Source organism: Rhyacophila brunnea, unplaced genomic scaffold (genome assembly GCF_057557595.1).
Source record: "Rhyacophila brunnea isolate RB1 unplaced genomic scaffold, BYU_Rbru_1.0 scaffold_17, whole genome shotgun sequence".
Lineage (NCBI taxonomy): Eukaryota > Metazoa > Arthropoda > Insecta > Trichoptera > Rhyacophilidae > Rhyacophila > Rhyacophila brunnea.
The window spans coordinates 19,823,359-19,848,971 of record NW_028232827.1 but is presented as its reverse complement, the minus strand read 5'-3'; the positions used below and the strand labels follow the sequence as shown (position 1 = coordinate 19,848,971).

At 32.3% G+C, this 25,613-nt stretch overlaps 1 protein-coding gene across 1 annotated transcript; it reads right to left on the bottom strand.

Annotated features, from left to right (window-relative positions):
• On the bottom strand, window positions 1-23,687 carry Hmt-1 (ABC transporter ATP-binding protein/permease Hmt-1). Its single transcript, XM_085944501.1, has 17 exons — window positions 23,498-23,687; window positions 19,438-19,586; window positions 17,886-18,030; window positions 15,811-16,010; window positions 15,295-15,445; window positions 14,036-14,213; window positions 13,570-13,736; window positions 12,067-12,304; window positions 11,500-11,675; window positions 11,130-11,199; window positions 10,070-10,205; window positions 7,177-7,384; window positions 6,722-6,900; window positions 5,309-5,423; window positions 4,823-4,963; window positions 3,188-3,309; window positions 1-1,358 (listed from the first exon to the last, which is right to left on the bottom strand). Exons 2-17 carry the CDS (start codon window positions 19,584-19,586, stop codon window positions 1,163-1,165), a joined length of 2,571 nt encoding a protein of 856 aa, XP_085800627.1. The 5' UTR covers window positions 23,498-23,687; the 3' UTR covers window positions 1-1,162.
• Window positions 23,688-25,613: the final 1,926 nt, after the last annotated feature.

Below are 25,613 nucleotides of genomic sequence, written 5' to 3'. Positions count from 1 at the left end.
GTAAATTTTATTTCATTTGATCCCTAAATAATATTCTATTTTATTATAAAAAAATCGTACAATGTAAATCTAAGAGTAAAATTACAAATTATGCATACTATACTGTAATTTATTTGCACACTAAATAATTAATATCATCCCAGTGATTTCCTCAACATATAGGTAGTTTGAAAACATCACAACTATCTATAAAAAAAGTGAAAATTAACAATTAAGTAGGTTTAAAATATTATTATATCACTTCAATTAACTTAGAAAATTCAATAATAGTATAAATCATCAAATTCCTTATTAATAAAATGGTTATCACATAATTAAATTTCGATATAGAAAAATTGAACAATGCACAAATATTATGCATTACAATAAAAAGCCAAATCGTTTCATACTAACCTGTTTTAACAAAAATATTAGCTTCAAATAAAAAAAAATGAAAATTGACAAAATACTGTTTCAATTGCAAAACAATGAAAATTACTAATAGAAATATAAGTAATTATTAAGTTAGTCGATCCATTTGTTTCTAAGAAAACATTTGGTAAAATAAAATGATGTAATAATAAAAAAGATTGTCGATACATATTTTGATATGCCCATCATAGTATGAAAATTAATGAATACCTACATAATGTAAAATGAAGGCTGTTCAATCAACAAAAAACAAGATGATAAAGATGAGAAAAATAGCTGACTTGTTATAAAACCGATCCCATAAAAATATATATACATATACGGAAAAACCCTGAAGGTGCAGATTAAAAAATGGCTACCAATCACGCCCGGTGATAAAAATAACTTAAATAATTTTACTTATTTACTATGAAAAAATAGTGAGTTCTTTTGCTATTCTCATGATATAAATAGAAAGGTAGATGACAATAATTCATTTTAAAATGTGTATTTATGATTTTTTCTTAATCATGTCTATTATTTTACTGCACAATATGAAATCCAACACATGAGTGATTTAAATCAACAATAAAATTTGGTACTGAAATGGCAATAGGTTACATAATATATTATTACATACACTTCCATATTACATAGGGTCAAAATTGTATTGTTCAATTTATGTAATGCATTTTTTACAATATGGCAACCTATTGCGATCTCAGAACTAAATTATCATGCTAGCCTTTTTTATAATAGGTGTATAAATAAATTAGTGATGATGGTGGTAATGCCCATGTCCGGCGTATGCGGACGGGTCGGTCTCCGGTTTGTTGTTGGTTGAGGGGACGAGGGCGGGTGCTTCCGCATCACTGCTACTGGAAGTGAGATCCGTGGCATTGTTGCTTTCTAATTGCTGCTGCCACATCTCTGCATAAATTCCATTTGACGCTATCAGTTGATCGTGTCTGAAAAATATAACAGTTTAATGAAATGTGTTGAAATTCTCATGCAAAAACTCAAGAGCACCGATGACTTCCTGTTGAAAGGTTTATATTTTGTCACATTTTCTGCAATAAAAATGAGGCTCAGAAATATACAATCTCTATCTTATCTTGGGAATATTTTATTTTCATGTTATTAATAACCTGATCTGTGCCGGAAGGTATTGTATGGCGGCAAATAAGAGGCCGCGAATTTTTTAGCAAAATTATTATTATTTTTTTTTTGAAATATATCGCAAGTTTATCATAAACACTTACCAATCATAATATGCTAAATGTCTCATTATTGGATCAGTATTCTTCCGAATTTTAAATTATTCAAAATAAACGCCTGAGACTGGCATTCCGTCTTCAAAGACAGCCGAATAAGTTCGCGTATTTTGTATGGCCGGCACTGTACGCCCGGCCATATCCGCGAACTAGTTCGCTTTGGCAGAGAAGTGGCTTCATTAATTTTGTAAAAGTAGTTGTACAAGATCAATGACATTATTAATGGACAACGCACTCAATACAGTAGCTAGCAAGTAAATTTGCGCATAGCGACATTCGCACTTGTATAGGTAGACGTAACGCAATTTCCATTATGCGATATCACGCATCAGAAATTTATAGCAATATCCTTTATTGTAATGGCATTAGAACAGTGTTTCTAGTGTCAATGTTCATTTGAGCGAACCCGTTCGAACCAAACCATTCGGCAGACACGACAAAAAGCATCGGGAATTTATAGCAATATCACCTTTATTGCAATGGTGTTAGAACAGATTATGCCATTCGGCAGACCTGACAAAAAAGTGAGTGTCATTATTTTTTCCAGATGCTTCGTCCATATTAATGTCATTGTACAAGATACACATTTCCATTAAAAAATTTGCCTGCGGTCTATTCTTGTTGCCTAGTATTATTTGAAGGAAGCAATTCAAACACATTTCAGTTCAATATATAGTATATAATTGTTGCGCTTTCAAATTGACTGTACTTTTGCAACACTATATAAGAAAGACAAAAAACGTAATGAATTTTAATGACTGCATCTTAGAATATGATTTTTTTTAAATGATATTAACTGTATAAAAGATTCTAAAAAAAAAATTCCATGTTTTAGAACGCAGTCATTAAAATTTGAAATGTTTTTAAGACTTTCCTGTCTAGTTTTGCAAAAAACACAGAATCAACATAGCTATTATATTTTATACACAATTTTACTAATTTCATAATCATTAGAAATTGTAAACCTTTTAAAATTCTATTTCACCGAAACCTTAAAACATCCAATTCCAATTACATACTGGTCGGCGGATGTAATGCAAATTGTGATTCGCAATTATAAAAAACTTAAAAAGAGCTTGGACAAATACATAATATCGTCTCTGTTCTGGCAGAACACACTAACTGGAGAATATTAGTTTTGAGTAATTTGACTTTGAAGTTGTTAAAATGTTTCAAATAATGGTTTATCATGTGAGTTTATTAAGTAATCGTAAAAAGGATGACTTTAAGATAAACACTGTTTATTTATTAAGAAGGTTTCCAGACGGTAAAGTTTGAAATAAGGAACATTTTGGTACTAACTCAATATGTCATTTTTTCGAATTAGTGTCTTCTGCCAGAACAGTGACGATATTATCAATGTCTCAATTTGGTCATGACAAAAGTTTCAAACATCTGATGTACAGCAACTCATGCATAGATAGCTGGTGAACAGAAGACGTGAATAAAAGGAGATTTTGTTAGCGACAAAAAAATATTGATCATAATAATAAAATAAAATTACGACAAATATGATAACTCACCTTCCCTTTTCAACAATTTGTCCGTCCTTTATAACTAATATTTCATCTGCGTGAATGATTGTCGATAGTCTATGTGCGACAATTAGTGTAGTCCTATTATTACACACCCTCGCTAAGGCAGACTGAAAAATATAAACATGTCATACATTAGTGAAAATTAAATCATACAGTTGAACATACGGATAAGGATGAAACCGGTCCTGATTTATTAAATAAAGTGGATTTTAGTACAATTGTTTTTATAAAGTTTTATTTATATTATTAAAACTAGATTAAAGCAATGTCTCTCCCCTCCACCAACAATTGACTATTAATGGACAAGAATAGTTTCTATAATTATTTTGTTAGATCGTTTTTGTTCACGTTTTGTTTGTGTTCTTAAATCTTTTGTTATTTATTTTCTGCGAACTGCTTATTTCATTCCTTTTTTCTTATCGATGACATATTAAGTTTTCTGATTGCAAAAAATATATGAAGCGTTCAAAACGTAAGGGGAATGTTTTAGTCCAGTGAGAAAATTTATATCGATCAGACTACGGGAACCTAAAGAATATTATACAATAAACATAATAACATCGATATGATTCGTCCATTTCCAGTTGCAAAAGGTTGCCGAGTGAAAGAAGTTATTGAATAAATTATTAACTAAGCATTACAGGCCACAATGGTAAACTTTACCTAGGTACTCTCCAATTCTATAAAAAAAAAAATTGGATAAAAATAACTCCCGGAATAATTTACGAGATTCGGAGGACGTGAACTTCGGTGAAATACAAGATGACATTCTAGATCGACTTATAGTATAGATTGTATTCCGTTATTATTCTTAATACCTAATACATTGGAAAATATGTCCTATTTATTTTATTATAAAATATGTCATACAATAATATCTCTGTCTCCTGTATGTTTATGGTTTCATGTTATTTTTTTAATACCCACAATATTTAATAAATTTAAAATTAGAGTATTATAAATTTGATGTAGGTACCTATTAAAACAGAAATCAATAAGTAAATAATTACATTTTTATTATAATGATGTACTGCACTGGTAAATTTGAACTACTTCTTAGTGACGTCATCCACAATTGTTTGGGATCAAATACAGAACGTTACACAATCTTGGTAATAAAGACAGAACTGTATACTATGTGAGTATCAAATGTAGCACTCTTCATTTTAAAAACACCTATATTTAATTATTTACAGTAATGAGAATTCTGAGACACGTAAATTCTGAGTGGTATTTCTAATTTCTAAAAGTAGAAAAATATTTCATGCAATTATAAAACTCAAAAACCCAACAAAACGTTTTTCATCATTTTCTCGAAACAATGAATAACGCACAGTTCTACATATGATCTATACGACTCAATTGTGTTTTTCTAGTTGTTATCGATACAGTTTTGCAGATTTGCATTGATATAAGAAAATGACATGCAGACAACAAAGCTCAGTGTTGTATTTTTTCCGCCAATTGGTACCTCAATTGGCAATATAACGAAGATAACATTATGCAAAGTTTACATCGTGGTGAACACTATCTGCGTCTTATAAAGCATGCTATTAGTTCGTCGCAAGGGTAGGCAGGCCTTAAAATGACTAAAATACGTATTATTGACAAGTTACTAACCTGAATGTTGCGTTCAGTTTTAGTATCAAGTGCAGAAGTGGCTTCATCGAGAAGAACGACCATTGGTGCTTTTAAAATTGTTCTGGCAATAGCAATTCGCTGCTTTTCTCCGCCGCTAAGTTTCAATCCTCTTTCTCCGACCTATCAAGAACAATAAAGTTAAATATCAAGAGTTCGGAGTACAACTAGAAAGTCTTACCATCTTTTTCTGCCGAAAATAGTAAAATATTTCTTATGCCAAAAAAATATCTCAGCGTGGTTGAACTTGGTTATATTTTGTCTCAGCACATTCGTAGAACATGGAAGCCATGTCGAGAATATGATGCGAAAATTTGGATGCGTAACACGGGAACCGTGTTTTTAGCATTGAACGTGTCCACTCATAAACGGGATTGATTTGGATAATATAGTAAATCAGTGAATTTGAAAAATATTCCTCTTTATTTCAAACAAGCGATAATTATGAGCTGCAAAGTCCTTGCTTACTTGTGTTTCATAAGCATCAGGGAAAAGTAGAATTTTTTCATGAATATCAGCGTTTTTGGCTGCAGAAATGACATCGGCATAGGCAGCATCAATTTTTCCATACTGTATGTTGTATCTAGAATAGAAATTGAAATTTCAAATAGATTCATTTATAGTGAAAGACTGTCTTATCTACCAGGTACAATATGTATTTTAATCCCTGAAAAAACAAGATGTCCTTATATTTATTGTGACAAATTTAATTAACAACCAAAATGAATGTGAGACATCAAATGAACATTGTTTTTATATGTTTTGGACCAAAATTAATTATTAAATGCAAAATAAGATTATAAATTGCCAAATATTATGATTATCAATAGAAATTCCAAACAAAGGGTTTAATGTACTTTTAGGGGCCGTTCATATAATGTAATAACCTGAGAGGGGGAGAGCATATGCGTTCATATATCGTCACCGTTCAGGCAAAAGTCACCAACCCTAAAAACATAGTTTTGAGATATCGCAATTTGAAAGTTTGAAAATGCAGGAAAAATCAGATTTAAATGTTTTTAAGATTTTATCTACATTACATTATTTTCTCATGTCTTCTTAATAATTTCTTTAAGGTACTTTTACTTTTTGATGCTAATTAAAACATCTGGAAAGTTTTGAAGGAGGTAAGGTAGCTCAATTATGGTTTGGTGACTTTTGCTTGTTAATAATCTGACCAAAGCGATCTTATTATAACAAGCTAAGGTAAACTATTCCTGTTTGGTTATTTTTGCGTATTTCAGACAATAGTGTTAGAAGTTTTCAAATGACAAATCAGTAAAACTCACCATCCATAGTATAGTGACTTTTGCTTGTATATTTATAATGAAGGATTTATTTTTTTAGAGTCAATAATGTCTATTCACCTATAAAGACTTTTGCTTGTTAAGATTTTATCGAAAGTCATTTAGTGGAAAACAAATAATTCGGATTTAAGCAACATTTTACTAACTAATGTACCGTGGTGACTTTTGCATCTTAAAGAACATAATTTTACGCTTCGGGTGACATACTCAACTCAAAACTGCCATTTTCAGGGTTGGTGACTTTTGCCTGAACGGTGACGATATTATGATGCAATCATTTGTAACGAAGGGATATGGGTGTTGTAGAAAAAGTGACATTACAAAATTCAACAAAATAAGGTTATTATTTGCACAGAATAAATTATTCAGTGAGAATATTATACTGAAATCAATCATTTTAAACGATTTTGTAAAATTTAGTTAGGCTTGATTTTGTCACAAGAGGGATAGTCAAAAAATACATAAAATGTTGTGACATCATTTATCGACAATGCAACTGAATATAGACAATTGCAAAGTTTGATAATTTGGCCAAAAGATAGTACGCTCTGTCCCAAATATGTATGTAACTTACTTAATGGTGTTATTGAATAGCACGGTATCCTGCGGCACTACACCAATAGCGGATCGGAGAGACTCTTGGGTGACAGTCCTCACGTCCTGTCCATCAATAGAAATGGAACCGGAGTCCACATCATAGAATCTAAATAGAAGACGGATGATTGTTGATTTTCCAGAACCAGTCGGTCCTACCTGTAAAATTTATTAACACAGTTTAAAAAAATAATAAGGTAAAGTTTATACAACTGGAGTTGTCTCATCAATCTTTTTTTAAATTGAGGGTTTTAATTACAAAAGTCAGCACCAAAACATGACAAACTGACACGCCTTGACCTTCCGATCACAAGAGTGGTATCTGCTTCTTGGTCGTACCCTCATGGTTGAGGATCATGAGTGGTATATCCTACATGAAAAATTTGCTTTCTAAATCTATCACAACACTTACATATTGGAGATTGAGATACTCACAAGAGCTGTAGTTTTTCCTGGTGGTACTTCAAATGTTATATTCCTGAGGATAGTTCGTTCAGGTACATAACTGAAGGTGACATTTTGGTAGTAGATGCCGCCTCTTCTTGCTAGTAGAGCGGGGGCTCCTAAAGCGTCCCGGATCTCTGTCCGTTCTCGGAAAAGCTCAAACATGTTCTCCATGTCAACGAAATTTTTTTGGATCGCTCTATAATAAAAGAAAGCTTTCTTTAAAATGACAGCAGTTTATGTATTCTGATCCATTTACAATTAATATTTTATTTTGTAAATTGATCAAAGATTATCATATCATCAAATTATTTAAGAGGAAATGAAAATATAATTAATATTAAATTCTACAGGTTTTGCAACTTTGCAAAATCCTGTAGAATTTAATATTATATTTTCATTTATCGTAAAATGGAATTCTACCAAGTAAATGCTAACTCAATTAGTAAATTATTTAAGCATTTTAGGGCATTTCTGTATAGATAAAGTCACATAAATTTTAAAGTAAAAGTTGATTTTTTGACTAAACTGACTAGACTGACTTTAAAACTAAAATTTAGAGACATTCTAATGCTGGCTACAAATCAAGGTAAGTACCAATTATTGGTATGTATCTTGGCTCAAACTACAAAAATAGAAATTTGACAAAAACTTTGTTGCATAGCCGTTTCATCATAATTATATATGAGACAGGTGGCTAAATTGATAAAGCACATTAGCCACCCAGGGTCCACATTTTTTTCAAGATTTTTTCTAATGAATCTAGGTAAAAAATTGACAATTTGATTGAAGAAATTGTATATTATAGGTCAGGGTTGGCGAACCTTTTTACGTATGCATGCCAAAATTTCTCAAATATTATTTTTCAACTGTCTGACGTGCCGAGCAATTTATCATGGGGAAAAAATAGTTTTTATGAATTCTATTAAAAAATGATTATGTTCTAGATATCACTCACAGAACATAGCCCACATATTAGCTTTATCACTTTTTCCAATCACCCCATGTCCACCAACCTTAAAACTGTGCCAGAATAACTATTACAAGCTCCACCACGTTTTTGTTTCTTATTTGGTACAACAATTTTTGTGGGTAGAAATGAAACTATTGTTTGTTACTGTATTACTTAGTTTGATTCTTCATGCCAAAATTTACACCAGAATTCCTACGATCAGATGAAGCATTCCCTCTCTACAGTGGTCGTCAGCATTGTAAATCGATCAAAATCAAAGGTTCGTGGCGCGGCTTCCCCCGCCGCCTGATGAGGTTACTTCGTTAATGTTATAACATCACATATTGTGTGATGCATAAAGCCTAATTACTGACCTATGTAATTATATATTTACATTAAACGTATTCTTGAAGAGTAATTGCCTGCTATTTTTAATACGATGCGATCTGTCATTTATGCTTGAATTTTGTCGTTTCTATTTATTTTCCTCTTCAACATAAACATTCAAGTGCCATGCAAAATCATCTCGCGTGCACTAGGTTCGCCACCGGTGGTCTATAGAGATAGGTGCCTAAATGTATTTGAAGCATTTAATATTATTATAGGTATATTTTGTTCAAAATAAACCATTTGCGTGTCATGCAAGATCATCTCGCGTGCCGCTAGTGGCATGTGTGCCATAGGTTCGCAACCACTGTTATAGGTGAACATTGTGCTAAAACATACCATTTCCTATAAATTTATATCTGGTCATTACACTAAGTATTGACAAAAATTAGACAAGTCTTTCCATCTCAATTTTGGGACACATTCACCTCACACTAAACATGCATAAAGGAAAAGAGTAAAAACATAATTGAATAACAGACTATGTATATCTATTACATTGGACATGATACACATTATTTATCATATCAGAAATTACAAAATGGAAAATATATTTTTATCCGTACATGTCTGATCCTAATAGGATCATATGGGCCTCCACAGAGTGGAGGTATGTATTGACAGGGAAAAAATCTGTATTAAAATACTGTAAATAATTATTAATAATGATAAATAATAATAATAAAAAGTGTGTGTGCATAATAATATGTTGACCTGTCATGAGATTATAATAATAATGACTCAATTCTTGTCATATGTTAATTATTTTAACATAATCTTTGGCGTCATAACTGTATTTATTGAATATTAAATTACCATATCGATGACACATTGGCAGATTATTGTGAAATACAGTCATTGGAGATAGTTATTTATCATAATTTAAAAACAACAAATATGCTACATCAATTAATTTATTATCAATTACTATATAGCATAAACCATAATATTATATATACATAGAACATTTATATTTATGTATCAGAGTTTGACATCGAGGATAGATAGAAACTAGACGAAATCAAATGAATTTTGTGTATTACATTTGGTAGCAATAAATTCCAGAACAAAATTAGTATACTTAGTTGAATTAATTGATACATACATAACTAAAAATATATTATCAGTATTGTTTATAAAAAACAAAGAAAATGGCTTGTGATGTTTCGCTTTGGTTACTTAAATATTATTATTTATGATTGTTCATAAAATAAATAATGATGGTTCATTGAATAATATACTTTTTTAGACTGCAAGTATTAATAAAAGGCATATTTGTAATGGAAAATAAATTTGTAAGTGTGAAGCGAGATGAATTGGGGCTAATTTAATTTTCGGTTTCTTGCTTAATGTTCGACATGCATTTAGACATCTTTATAGTAGAAGATTATAGGAGTAGGTGGTATATTATATTTGATTATTTTTTAAATGAGTACGTACTTCAGTTTCATTCATACTAAATACATACAACCAAACGCAAACCAAATTACACAACTTCATTGATTTATTTAATTACTTAAAAATAAGTCTTATAATAGTTAATACCTGTAAAACGTCCCGAACCAGTTGAGAGGGACGTAAAGCTGAATAATATAACTCGAGAAGAGAACATAGTCCCCGACAGTAAGACCCTCATGGTTAACAACCATTTTTAGGCAGAGCAAGGATCCAGCCAGTAGCCCTGAAAGGAAATATTGCCGAGCGGTCAGGAAAATTAATAGCCTAAGTCAGCGGTTTCCAAATTTTTTTGTACCTATTAGTGAGTCAGATGGTTGACCAAACAGTTTCTGAAATTGTGGAATTAAACTACACACCCAGGGGCGTCGCATCCTTATATGTGCTATGCCCATGACCGGGCCAGAACCAAAGAGCGGCCACAGGCTACCTCTTACATTCATATCTCTACTCCGGCCGCTTATTGTTTCAGCAGTCTTCATAAGTGATACATTTGTTATAACTAATGTCAAAAGAATTTTGTCAGATAAAAATGATCGTGCCAATCTGAATATAAATAAAATTTTAATATTGACATGCACGACAGCAGCGATTGGTAATGTAAAAATATGCGTAACGAATAATAAACTACTAAGACAGTTGCACAGACGATCTGCATACAGTCTGTATTAAAGAATGGCTCTATTTAGCAATAGCTGATAGGCTTCAGTTTTCGGTGGACCCAAAGTCCACAAATCAGACGTACTGGAGAAAAAATGTTTTAGCACTCAGCAAAGAATATTCATTCTTTACCGATATTCAAAACTAAACCAGTTTGACAAATTATATTTTTAATTTACTGTCCTAAGACACCTCAACCAGAATTTCTACATCTGCCGACATACAGTTAGAAGGAGATTGGGCGGCCCTGAATGGGTCTTGAATCTACGTGAACTATACTTAACACCAGTTGATCAGTGATTGGCTGTTTGGCAAAAAAAGAGGTAAGAAAGTTAAGTTATATTCGATTTTGATTCCATGTGTTGTGTCTGCGATAAAGGAAGAGTAGTCTGTATTGCAATTTTTGATTTTTTTTATTGAAAATATCGTTTAATTTGTTGATTAACTAACCAAACCTAACGCAGTCCATTTAATAAAAGTGTATACATACCACCACAAACGATGATGTTTTGCATTGTATTTAAAATGTTTAGAGTGATAGTTGCCTTCCACTCCTCGGCCTGAAATAAAAAATTAAATTGATATTATGTTACATATATACATACATGTTATGTTATTGATAAAAATGACACTAAGGCAAATGATTAATTTAGTTGCAAGTCATTTCGCATTGTAGTTTAATTTGTAGCAAGCTTCACACTTATGGTCTCAGATTTATTCGCCAAATGTCATGCATTAGTAGCAACATAATGCATTTCATTAAACCACTGTTAGTGTGCAAAAGGGACGTCTGTATGATTTTTTAACGAATCAAACCACTTTTCAATACCACAGAAACTTGAATGATTTGTGTGAATCACCTGGAAATTGTCAATGGCCTTCCTGTAGCAGTCAACTTCAAACTGCTCCGCCCCATAATATTTAACAGTTTCGTAATTGAGCAGAGAGTCTACGGAGCGAGCTTTTTGTGCATTGTCCGCGAGGTTCATTCTGCGTTGGAATTTTGTTCGCCATTCCGTTACGGCAATCGTAGCAACTATAAAATCATTTAACAATACAAGGAAATTCTCTAAATTAATACGTATTTCAGAGGTCTAAGAAGTTTTACCTAAGACATGGGAGAGCATAATGTTGCCAGGTTCAATTAGTAATAATAGCTTGTTAAGTATGTAGAAATAAAATTTTACAATGGGTAATAAAATAATGTTTATATTTATTATTGTTAATGAGTAGATATTAGAATAAGGACGTAGATGTCTTAAAGTTACTATTGGACGCGAATGTACCTTTCCAGCCACTCTTGTCATACACTTCTTTCCGTAATAATTCTTACGGTGGTAGACTTCTACATGATCCCGTTATATGCAGATACATAACTCACCAATATACAATAAATAATATTTATATTATGTAGACTCGTAACTTACCAATGTACAACACCATGGTGACGAACATGATGAGGCCAAACCAAGCGTTAAAAGACGACACAAAGAAAACGACCGCAACAATTATGTCAATAATAGTAGGTGTGATGGAAAACAATATGTAGGAGAGCAGATTGTCTATGGAGTCTGTTCCTCTGTCCATGACTCGTATCACTTCACCGGATTTCCTGCCAAGATGCCATCTCAGCGTCAGATTATGAAGATGTTTAAAAAGTTCAACCTGAAAATTGAGTGATGTTGAATTTAAACAAATATTTTATACATGAATAATTAATTATAACAAAATATTACCAGGTGGCAGTGCCAACTGTCAACATTATTGGACATTAGAGGTGAGATGGAAATACTGTCACCAGTTTGTGTACTCAAGTCTCGGATGAAACTACCGATACTCAGTATGTGTGGCCCAATAAACTTGTTCCAAAAAACTTTTGATGACATCATCGCGTGTCGCTTGTCAGCTGGTAGACTTTTAACACTATTGACATTAAATGCGTGCGAGCGATATAGCACAGGCTTGGCTCAAAACATGTTTATAATAAAAAAAAACACGGTTATTCATTTTTGTTAACAAGAATATTATAACCTAACAGAAAAGCAACTCATAAATTTAAAATTTTATAATAAATGGGACATTTCAAAACGCCAAGCAGTGTATTTGTAGCGATTCTATTGAAGCCGATATTTCAAATACTAATATGGAGTTGGTTTTAGTTCCATTTGAGTATGAGACTTATGTCGCATACGCACGCCAAACGCTCTATATAGTATTCCAAATACTAGTAAGTATTTTGGAACAAGTTTATTGGGCCACACATACTGAGTATCGGTAGTATACTTATTTCCAGCTTTCCCTCCTCTATTGGAGATGGTTTATTTCTACAACAGAAATTATTTTAATTAACCACCACCACCAGGGTTCTATATACCTTTCCGTCAATCTGTCACAAATTAATTGTAATATCGTTTAATACTTTCTAAATATGTACTCGATATCCTAGTATTGCACTGTAAGCATTCTCAAACTATGACCCGATTAAAATAAACGATTCCTTTATTTGCTTGTCAGTTTATTTTTCAAATTTATAATTTGCATTTACATGGATGTTTTCTCTCACTTACACATATTAATGTCTTCTACCTGTCTCGCTCTCTCGTACACATTTACATATTATGTTTTCTCTCATGCGTTACAGATAAACCAAGACAAATATATTATAAGGTAATGATTTGTTTTTCTTATTTAATAATAAAAATATATGACATTGATATAATGTTATTCAGGTTCACCCATTTACAGGAGGTTTCACCCATTTACAGGGAGCATCATCACATGACAGAGAAACCTGTATGTTACGCCAGAGGTGGGGAACCTGCGGCCTTGTATGGCGTTATGTGCTGTCTTACATGATCACTTCGTTGATGTTTACTAAAGCAATACATAAATATGTCAAGACACAAATAAAATAAATATGTCATACACACCTCTAATTCCCTCGTTGTGTATTGTTGAACTTTGATCCACAGAAAAGACCTCAAATTGTTTAAAAAGCCCATGCTTCCTGCTCCCCCTCCTTGTAAGAATTTAAAAAACACATACATGAGGACCAGGTCCCATCTGAATGTGCTAGGTACAACTGTAATACTGTCAACTGAAAAACAAAATTGTTAAATCATTATAGGATTGAATATTGCATTCCAGGCACTGGAATTCATTTTAGCCCACAGACTAAATGAAATATGAAATATATTAATGAATAATAAGTTATTTAATATCGAAAAAAATAATTAACTTTTGTCTTTTATCAAATATGTATACGATCAGCACATCATGCTTAATTCAAAACTACCTGAAAGTAGCATGGCTTTATATATTATGTTTAAGATGTCATAAAAATGAATTTCATGTGAGATAAGTGTCATCATATTGTATTATTAAGATTATATTTACTTATATATTTGCTGTAAATCGGCACATACAGATTTATTACCCTGCCCATAATAAGGGCAAGGACGCAAATCATTACTTGGAACTGGAGCATGGGGTCGTTCCGCGGCCACATGAAAGGCAACAGTGTTCGGAACTTGGTCCAAGCATTCCTGAATGTCGACTGATTTTCATCATATATCTGAAAACATTATTAAGTCATATAAAATATATGTATGTAGCAGTATATAACAATTACTGCTTTCATGGACAGTAGCAAAATAATAACACAAACATGGACATCCAAACCAACCCACCCTGCGCCACACTCGGTCTTAATCGAGCGTGTCACGAGGCCGTACGTTTGGATGTGAAGCATCAGCAGTTGTTTATGTCTGGCAATGTCTCAGTAGCAGATACCCAAGACTGAGGTCGCCACGCTCTCAAGGGAGCTATGACTGAGGTTAATGAGGTAATTTAATAAAAGGTGTCATAGGAGAGGAAGGCACGGAGACTTACAGAAGAAAAATAAATGATAATCAAATAAATGATATAAGGATACAAAAAACAAAGCTAAACCAATACGGACAAAACAAAGCTATGTGAAGAGATCTTCACGCCCCCAATATGACGCTGCAATTTTTTTTAATGAAATATAATTGGCCTTGTGGCGACCAGGTCGAACGGCATAAATATGAACAGATGGTTCCACTGCACGATAGACAGTATCAGGCACAATCTCATGACATAGTACAGCAACAGAGTGAAATGCAAGTCAATTGATGTACTGATTATTTAGGTTGGTTACAGAATAATTTATTGCATAATCACCACCGAAAATCATTATTTCCAGAAAAATGCAAACAAGTCTTAGAATTTGAATTTTTAAATTGAACTTAAACACAACTTTTCACAATGACTTTTAGTTTGAACGTTTAAAAATACATTCATGGTACAAACTACGGAAATAACTTTATGAACATTTTTTTTAAATAAACAATACTTTCAGCAACATGAGGTTGAAACTTTAAAAATGATCTTTCAGATTCAATGTGTTACCGATGAATGGGAATTTCAAGGAAATTACATTGAGTAACACTAAGATAATAACTGAGTTTAGTGATTGACTTACAAACAATACCATAAATAATTTTATTTATTTGGTACTAGTTCAATGATATTGTCAGAGTCCATAATAATATATGTATTTTCAATTTCTACATCAATGTAAGTTGCATCTTCCTTTTTTTTTGCTAAAAATACAGATAGATTCAAATACTTACTAATGGAGAAATAGGCACCCTACTTCGTGGACCATTGCCAAGTCTGTCGTAGTTTTGCACAATGCCCGGAGCTTTCAGACCGAGGACAAATATTACCAGACAAGAAATGTATCGCTCCACATAAAAGGCCATTTCGAAGCGGTCATCCAAACTACAACAAAAGTGGTTGAAAGTTACATATATACTGTTAATCTTTTAAATTCATTACAGAGTACATTAGGAATTAATTGAGAAAGCCACAATCCATCCCATGTTATAGATAGTATTGTATTATTATAAATGGAGATTTTTTATTACATTCATGATGAATGTATATTTTAAAATAAGAATGGACAACCAAACAAATTGATAATGTACCTATATTGTTAAATTTTATGTCTACATGCTTGTAGTACTAAACATCATTAAATGTATCTACTTATATGCTGCAAATAAAATTCAATATTTGTACTGCTGTCTTATCCAATTTTAATATAAATGTAACAAAGCAAAGAAATAATTGAAGTATTTACTCACTTTCTGAGGTGCCACCACCAACCCTCCTTCTTGATATTGATGAAGGAAAGATTTTCGACTATGAAGATGCTGGCCCAAAACAAAAGGAGCACAAAGCCGTGGCCCCTTGGAGGCACAGAAGGTAATAGATACCTTCTTTCTAGACTCATCAGGTACGCCGAGAAGGGGAAAATGACTACCGTCACAACCAGAGATAGTATCTAAAAGCGATAAATAAATTGTATAATTTTATATATTATAATTATATTATTTCAAGTGTACATTTCTTTTAAATGTTTTGAATCAAATGAGTATGGGCAACAGTCTATTGTACATAAAAGAATGTAAAAAAGAGTAAAAAATAAATCCTAATTCAGCAATATACAATATGCCATAACCATATCTTTTCTATATGGTATAAACCAGTGTTTATCAACCGGTGTCTGCATATTTTATGCTAAAAATCCAATAAAATCTTCAAAATCCGTGCACCTACAAGTGCATCTCCTAGTTACAAAGCCATACAATTATTGTCCTCATTTTCGACTACATATTCATGTGAGAAGACATTTTCAGTCATAAAAACCAAACAGAGAAACCAAATGGATGTGAATGCAGCGCTAGAAAGATTTAACGGCAAACTTAATTTAAAATTGAAGGATAACTTTGAGACGCCATATAGGTATGTTAGGTTTCGATTATTTTTCGTTATGTCAACATTTATTTGGTTAGACCACCAAATTTAATTTCCAACGGTTTTTGTAGTGGGTAATAATGAAAGATTTTGTAAAAATTAATGATGAATAGAAGGCTACTTTTATGGGTTCAATTAATATATTACTGATAACCATTCCGTAACTTTCCAATATAAATTAGACAAATCTCTTTGACGGACCCGCAATTTAAATAGATAATAAACAATCGAGTCATTGCGAAACACGGTCAATGTACATATTATTTCATTCAATTAAAATATAAAATTTTTAATTATATTAAGAAGAAACGTGCCAGTATATTATCATTACGTAATCGGTTAAAATAATAATTTGTGAATAACTTCTTTTTATTATGATTGTGTTAAAAATGGTTCTTATCACGGGAACCTTGACACTATCAACACTTGAGTTGCTTAAACTTTATGTGATTTAGAATTTTTAATTGACCGATAATAAAAAAGAAATCATTCAATATCTTTAAATAGTGAATTGACGTAAAATTTGTATGGAATCACGGAAGTATAAAGAAATAGGGGTACTAAGTGCAAAGTCAGTAACCACCGCAAACATTTATTTCGAGAAAATAGCAAATAGAATATTTGTTTTAATTATTAAACACGAGATTAGCAAAATAGAATTACCTAAATTTCATTATAATTTTAAAAATACGGCTTTCTAATGGAAACTATGACGCCCACGAAGGCCTATTGATTAAATAAATAATCGGTTGATGGATTTTACGACTTCTGATTTTTAGCACAATTTTAGCACAATCTGAATTTGAAAGTTGATCAACTGACACATGGTAGTGAGGTACTCGCATAACGAAATTCTTTTCAAATGTAAAAAAAAGCGGAGGAAATTAACTTTCCAGCTAATACCCTCAAATAATACATTTAATAAACTTTTATCATAGCTACTTGACACCGGTAATGTTACATATTTTATTTATTATTTTTAATATACTAACAATAATTTTCAATAACAAACTAGGTACTAGATAATTTTAGATCACACGTTGAAAATTTTCTATGGTATTGTTACATTTCATAAAGTTATAATCAGTTTACCATATAGTAGTATTTCTAATGTTAGAATACAAATTAATTACATACTACTACACAAATAGATTGTATTAAAACAATTGTTTAAAATGAAAAATCAGTTGGAAGCAACTAAAACTACATACAAATTGGAACAGAGCACAATCCAGAACATTTGTATTTTTCAGCGATCAATACAATAGTCGGCCCCAGTGAGTGGGAAAGAGGTGAACTTAGTTTTTGTCTCTCTCAATTAAGCTCGCGTTGTAATAGCTGCATGTTGATGTTATTTACAACTGATTAAACAAACACAACTCTCATGAAACATGGAACTCACCATATATCCATAAACGTGGCCATCTTTATATAAAGTAGCTTGAAGAATAAACCGCACAATAGCAAGGGCGGGGACAAAGAATGTGAAACATATATGTACGATATATAACCGCACTTTAACTAAATCCATAACTTCCGTTCCATACCTGAAACGAATAATATACAAATTATATTACAAAAGACACCACTCATATGAAGTATTGTATGGTGAACACATGGTGAATTTTCTGATGATTATCATAGTGCGTATTATTTCTTTTCTTGTCTCTCGGTATTTTCTCTGGTGTGATCGTAGTAGCTCCAAGACAAATTCATATTAAAACGATACGCTTTGCTATAGTATGTCTCTTAAGAATGGATGAGATCGAAATGTCAAAAAAGAATGAACATTGTATAACGGTGACAACAAGTATCAGAGTATTACAACAGCCCTGAGAATCTCAAGCAATATGAACATATCTCTTTGGGACCTTACTGTGTGAACTATCTGGGAATGAAGTTAACGCTATTCAATAGAAATTATATATGGATCATACAGGACACCTATGTATGTAATAATATTCTTTCATTAATTTTACATTGTTAACGAAGTACGATCAACTGGTGTGCTGAAACCCATTATGAATAATATATTCATTACAATAATTTATTTAAGGAAGACCAAGGATTACAACTACGATTGTAATCCCTGGTCTTCTTGAAATAGCTTCCAAAAGTCAGATCATCCATCTGTATGTAGTCTGTTGTTACTTTGTACAGACCACGTGACCATGTTCCATCACTAGGTCTAACCATCATAGCTTCAGTGCATTTCATTGCAATTTGCTTTTGTTTGTCTTCTGACAATATCACATAATATGTCTAACAATCTGATGATCGAGTGTTGAATAAATGACCTGTGTTATAGTTAATTCGCAATCTGGACTACTTATATCTACTTGTATACACAGTGACGTTCCTAGACAAAATGCCGCCTCTAGGCAGCGCCAAAATGCCGCCCCATTTTTATACAGTATCTTTTATTATCCTTTCATGACTCCAATATCTAAGAAATGTGTTGTATAGATACATTACTGAGAAAATATAATTATCACTAAATCAATTTTTTATTTAAATGCCATCTCTGCTTCAATAGACAATATTGTGAGTCCACGGTTTCAGATGCATTTAAAAATACACCTGATAACATCTAAAACTCGCAAGTGACTGGCAAGAATATCTTTGGATAAATTTTGAATTAGGAATTCGCAATTCTGCACGAGTCATTGCTGGTCATCAAGGACGTGACGTCCAACAACAACGGAAGTAAACTAGACATCGCGAAAGCGATAAAAAAGTTACAGCCCTGTTAAACCTTTTATGTTAATTATTACTATTTTGTTTCCAAGCAGTGAGCTGATTTTTTTAATGGAAAGATATTTAGTTTAGGTAGCTATCTCTACGCTCGATTTGCCGCCCTTCGAATAACTGCCGCCCCCAAGTGACGCTCAATCTGCCTACCCCCACGGGACGTCACTGTGTATACAATGAATTAATAAGAATGGAACTCTTACTTTCGGTACAAAATAATTTGCATTGTCCCTAATATTAAGATGAAACTGGCAATCACCGCCGCACTGACAGTTTCCATGAAGCATTGTGATATGCCGTGATCCACCCATATCTCCCCTAGGGTGACGTTCGGTGGACAATACTGCAACATCTGCAAATGAAGAATATCGAAACAATTATGTACTTTTATCAATGAGTTATTTGGGCCAAGTCAGCATTAAGAAAAATAATGTTAAGGTAGTTTAATGAGTGATATATATATTTATTTATGTAGGGCCGTCATATCGAAAGAAATTATAGATAATGGTATTGTATCGGTCAAAAAGTATCGATCCTTCAAAGTATTGATACTTTTTTGGCGGCCCTAAGTAGGTATATATTATTGAAATAACAAAAATAATTATGTCTAAATTTCGTTATATTTTCCCACTAACTTTCTTCATATTTAATCTTTCATGGGTTCCCAACCCATGGTTCACGAGCCCCAGGGAGTACCACGTAAGTTGTGTGTCATGAGGTTTTTTGAAGTCAATTTCGTAGGGCATTCACATACATTTTAGTCAGGCGGAATTGTCTCATATAAAGATAGATATAGATGAAAGTGATAGAAAAATGTACTCAACCTGCATTCTAAAAGGGGCTAATTTGCAAATTGCGTCTATTTGTAAGTCGTGTTTCTTTTTTTTCTCTTCAATACGTCTTTAGATGAACGCCAGATAACAATTTCAAAAATACATATTGTATGACGTACCTACTTAAAACTGAACTCTAAGTAAATTGCAATCAGTGGCGGCTGGTGATTTTTAGGATTGTAATTTTTGAGGGTGCGCTGGAAACTTACCTTATTGAAAAATGAAATCAATTTGGCGTTGTTTTATTCGACAAAACTTTATTTATAACTTTACTTTTTTAAACTGTCTTATTGATATTTGGGAAATTATCTGTATATTTTACATTTAATAAAACATATTGCAAGTTACTTAAGTCTTTCTTGATTTAGTTTTAAGAAACGATTTTTTCTCTTATAGTAGAAAAACACCTTCCACTTTTAACGGAAGCCATCTTAATTGTATATTCATTATATTTAGCAATTTGGTACACTGTATAAATAATGATCACTATTATTAGAAAACTGCTCTTTGTGGAATAGCATTAACATTATTAGTTTATCACTAGAATTCATCAATTAATAATTTTCTATATTATAAATAACCGACATCATTTCGCGTTTAGTCAACACACAGGATAATGTTATTATATTTCTTACTCATTTTAAAATTACAAAAAACATCTCAATTTTATTGTTTTTAGTTTTACAGGCATTTTACATACGAAATTGCCAAATCTGATACTAAACATCATTTGAAGTGTGAAGAGAAAACTATAACACACCAATAAACCAAATCTGTAATTGCTACGTATTCCGACCTATATGATCTCATTTTTTTGGTTTGGCGCACAATAGTCATCGATTATGCATGGCCAAAAAGGATTAACATGGTTTAAGTTGTTTTTTTGGCTTTAGTTCATACTGAGCTTGGGTTCATTTTAAATAAACCAAATAGGCAGGGCACAGATGATTTGAGTGAAGATGATGTGTAAGGTGCATATTCTCTGTATTATCGCCTCTTGGCAATAATGAGCACATCAGTTTATGGTTTGCATTACAATTAGTGAGTGATAATATTGAAAACCTATGAAGAAAACATATGATTTATGATGTTTCATATCAACACAAGCAGTGCAGTGGCACTTGTATGATGTTAGACCAACCGCCGCTGATTTCAATAAAGATTTTTTGTCAGATGTGTATAACCTTTACTAGAAAAACTAATCACCTCTGTGATCAAAATATTGTATGAAATGGTGTATTTTGTATCTATAAGATTCTATATCAATGATCCATGTCAATCAGTGGTGAAGGGTGGTGGTAGGTTGTTAAGATCCGGCATAAATAGTGCACACTAGATGTTGTCAGTCAAATCATTTTTTTTTTATTGAACAAAGACTACAATGAGTAAGTAGATGGTGCTAGTTAGTTTTTAAAAATTTATTAAACCCACCAAAATCAAAACGTTATAGTTTAGGTATGCTATGGGCGATCTGACAAAAATAGTGCACACTTTTTCAGTCATACTTATTTGTTTTCATTGAATTACAGATTGTGATGGTTAGTTTTTTTAAATTCATTAAGCCCTGTCTAAACCAAACCATACCCGATAAAAAATATTCTTCTATCAATAAAATATCTTAAATTATTCATAGTTTAATAGTATAATTTTAGATATTTTTACTAATATCTACTATGGCTTGGATTAGGCAGGGCTTAATTGAATTTTAAAAACTAACAAACACCATCTATACATTGTAGTCTTAGTTCAATAAAAACAAATACGTTTGGTTGACAAAGTTTAGTGTGCATCCAGCTACCTCCACCCTTTGCCACTGATGTCATAGAACAGTGGTTCCCAAAGTTGACTGGGCTCCGACCCATCTAACAAAAATTTCCAATCTTGGGACCCACTTCTTAGCTATTCTTAGAGAAAAGAGGGCATAAATATTGGTAATGCTCAGATTCCCTAGTGGTGAGTCGTGGAACTATTTAATGCTGTCTTATTTGTTCTAATTGAAATTAAAAAAATATTTTTTATAAGTGTTACCAATATGAATGAAAAACTGTTGAAATAAGAAACACAACTTAAATAAAAAAAAATATATTACTTAAATACCTACACCTGCAAGGTTTTTTTACAAAGTTATTTCAATGGGAAAGGATGTATTTGTTTCTTATTTTTCTTCATTACAGTTTTAGCATCAACTTCAACTTTGGTTACTTTTAATCGCAGTGAGTTTGATATATCCAATTTATTTTGGTATTTAGTTTTAATGTTAACCATAGCCGAAAATCCGACCTCACATAGATATGAGGTAGTAAAGAGGAGGAGGACTTTCATAGCTTCATCGAACAGGCAAGAATAATTATCAGCAACTGAGAGCCAGAATTTAGTTAACTGTTTAAGATTGAAACTATTTTTCAGTGACGTATCTTCTGATAAATCAACGAGTTCTTCACTTGCTTTTGTTGACATACTAGTTGGTAAGTCGTCTTGAAATGGGTTACAAATCCAACGCTACAAATCCAACGCAACGAATCAAACTTTTTCATCTCTTCCCCAAAATAGTCGTCAAAGTTATTTATTAACAGTGATAAACGACTGGAAATTTCAGACAGTACGTTCATCTTAGGCTGCACTTGGTTTTCAATAATAAAAGTATTATTTTATTATTATTATTTTTTATAATTCATGTATACAGTGGCGAGGGCCCACTCAATATTTGCTTGCGACCCATAGTTTGGGAAACCATGTCATAGAACATTAGGGACAAATAGGGGAAAATGAGTCAAGTATAATAATTTTGTCTTCAGCGTCCCAAAAGTATATCAGCGTGAGTTATTCCGTGATGAAGTCACAACTATTATTGGCAAGGTAGTTACAGAAAAATAGATGAAGAAAACAATAACTTTTTTTTCAAATAGCTCTCTTGTAAAGTTGAAAATCGTCCCTTTTGGCTTAGCAATGTCAATATCGAGTGTGCCTTAAGTGACTAATACAAAATATTTTACAAATACAAGAAAATAACGAACCTAGGTAGGTACGTATCTATAAAACGCATGAAGCACCAGTGTAAAAATATAGTTTTATTAGAAACATGATTAAGTAAAATAAATATACTTAATAACAATGTCCTGCTAATGACACTAGTTCTAAAAACTTGATCAAATTTAATGTGTATCGCTCCGAAAAAATAACAAACCAATAATAGGTGAGAACAACATAGAAGTACTGCCTACTTGAGAGGAGAAAAACTGTATCTAGATACTAAGTAAAATGTATGAAATTACAGAATGGTTTAGGTATTCAATTCGAAACCGAATACCTCATGACTACCTTGGAAAACTGCATATTTTAGTACATACTTACATAGGTAATAGTATCAATAATATATCGGTAACGCAGAACAAAAACAAAAAATGTTATGAAATAGTCACAGAATACTAACCTCCAACGAAGACGCCGGCGCGTATAAGATAATTTACGAAATAATAAACATATAAACTTATTTCCACATGCAGCGTAAAATTAATTACTTTAAATATTATAATACACACAGTTTGCAAGTCATTACACTGAATGTTTCAGACGCAAGACGTCATCTGTCACCATTGGAAAACGACGTACAGTAAAATGATATCGTGCATCAGAACTTCTATCCCTCTTACCTAAAATCTATCAGTAGATTGTTATCGGGATTATGTTTTCAAGATACTTGCAACATATTTCGTAATTGGCGGCACTCTTCAAATTTCAAACAATATCAATACAAAATAATTGTATGTAGGTATGTACTATAACTATTATTTAGATTGAATGATATTATCGATATCTAACGGATCAAATCAGATTAGGAAAAAATATTATAATATTAAAAAAAAACCTTTTTCCAAATTTCTTGATTATTTCGTAGTAAAGTTGTGTATTTTTTCGGAGTAATTACTTAGCTATTTTCTAATAAGAATTACATATAGGTATGTACCACAGAACAGATAATTATTTCTGAGTTCCCTGGTATATACCTATTATAATAGGTAGAATGCTATAATATAATAGTTTAAATAAAAAAATGTATTATGCCCAAGGGGTTATTAAGCTTTTGTCATCAGTAAGGTAAATGTACCAGTAGTTGACCATGTACCAGTAGTTGACCTTTTTTCAATAAAATGCCCAAAATAAGAAACATAGACACAGGATTGCTCTAAATTGTAAAGTTGAGACAAGTGAAGCCATCTGTGGTCGGATTGAGGAACTAACACATCACCATATGTCATAGTAGCGTCATAGCAGCTATTTGAAAACAACACATCACGCCGTAAGAATTTTATTTTTAATTTCTTAAGTAAATTGTTAAGGATATCAGTGGATGTAAGCATATGGCAATTTAATGTTTTTGACTTCATAATATCAAGTTAATGTATTACGGGCAGTCATAATATTGAAGTATCGATATCATTTGTAATTTTTAAGTTATATTTACAAGGAAGCAAGTTCGTGGGGGGGTCAACTACTCAAACTTTTTTAAATACTTTTTCAGTAGTTGACCAGGGTGATCAACTACTAGAAAAATTAAATAAAATTATTTCACTTAGTTTTGAACAATTTTTACATTCATAAGTATGGAACGATGATTATTTATTAATTAGAAGTGTCTAGCGTGGTTCTGTCCAGTAGATGACCTAGGCGTCAACTTTATTTATTTATTTTTTCAGCAACGGGTTTGTGTATTTTTTCTTCGGAAAACAAAAATTTCTTGAATTATAGCCCTGAATATATAACAACTGAATGAAACAGGCCAAAAATAGCCGACAACTTACGAGAAATAGCGACGCGATAAAAAAAAATGCAGGGTATCACGGAGGATTTACTTTGGTCATTATAACGTACCCATATAATTAATAATGTTAACGTTAGCTTTGTCGCAAATTGTCTATCAGCCTACCTCACCATACTTTTTTATATAACCTGCCTGCTTCACCATACTTTCATATAACCTGCCGCCCCTAGGGGAGCAGGGTCTTAGCCAAAAAAGGAATCGAGACAGTGTACCAGCAGGTAAATGCCGACGATAAATAATGCGTAACCGTCATAGTAACAGGGAGTGTCGGTGGGGCTGTCACACCAACGACAGTCCTCTACAAGTACAAAAGAATTCCTCAAGAAATTTCCGAAAATGTGGACTTTGTCCATGGTGCCCTTAAGCTGTAACAATACCAGGAGAATCATAAAGTGTGCCTTCAATGGTTACATCAGAGGAACCCAAGCGGTATTTACAGAGAGTTCCCGAGTAAAAACATTGATGAGGAAAATCTTGAATCATTCCGCAAAAACAACGATCCTGATAAAGATGATAAGTCACTGTTCGCACCTGTGACGAAAAGTAAAAAATGAGTTGGAAAATATCACTCCACCTGACCCGGTCAGACTCGTCGATGAGGCATTGCAAGAAGAGGAATCCGATGGTATGATGTCTTTGACCACCTGGAATATTATGAGTTATTATGATGTTTCATCTCCAATCGCTAGGGCACCTGTGGCTGGTCTAATGACTTGTGATGGTGATT

What these genes read in the sequence shown, in the direction of transcription:
- Hmt-1 (XM_085944501.1), bottom strand. Translation starts at nt 19,586, where the DNA reads ATGTTGCAGTATTGTCCACCGAACGTCACCCTAGGGGAGATATGGGTG. An exon ending in AAACATCATCGTTTGTGGTG is followed by an intron (nt 10,206 to 11,129) that starts GTATGTATACAC and finishes ATTTCCTTTCAG; the next exon opens with GGCTACTGGCTGGATCCTTG. An exon ending in AAACTGAACGCAACATTCAG is followed by an intron (nt 3,310 to 4,822) that starts GTTAGTAACTTG and finishes TATATTTTTCAG; the next exon opens with TCTGCCTTAGCGAGGGTGTG.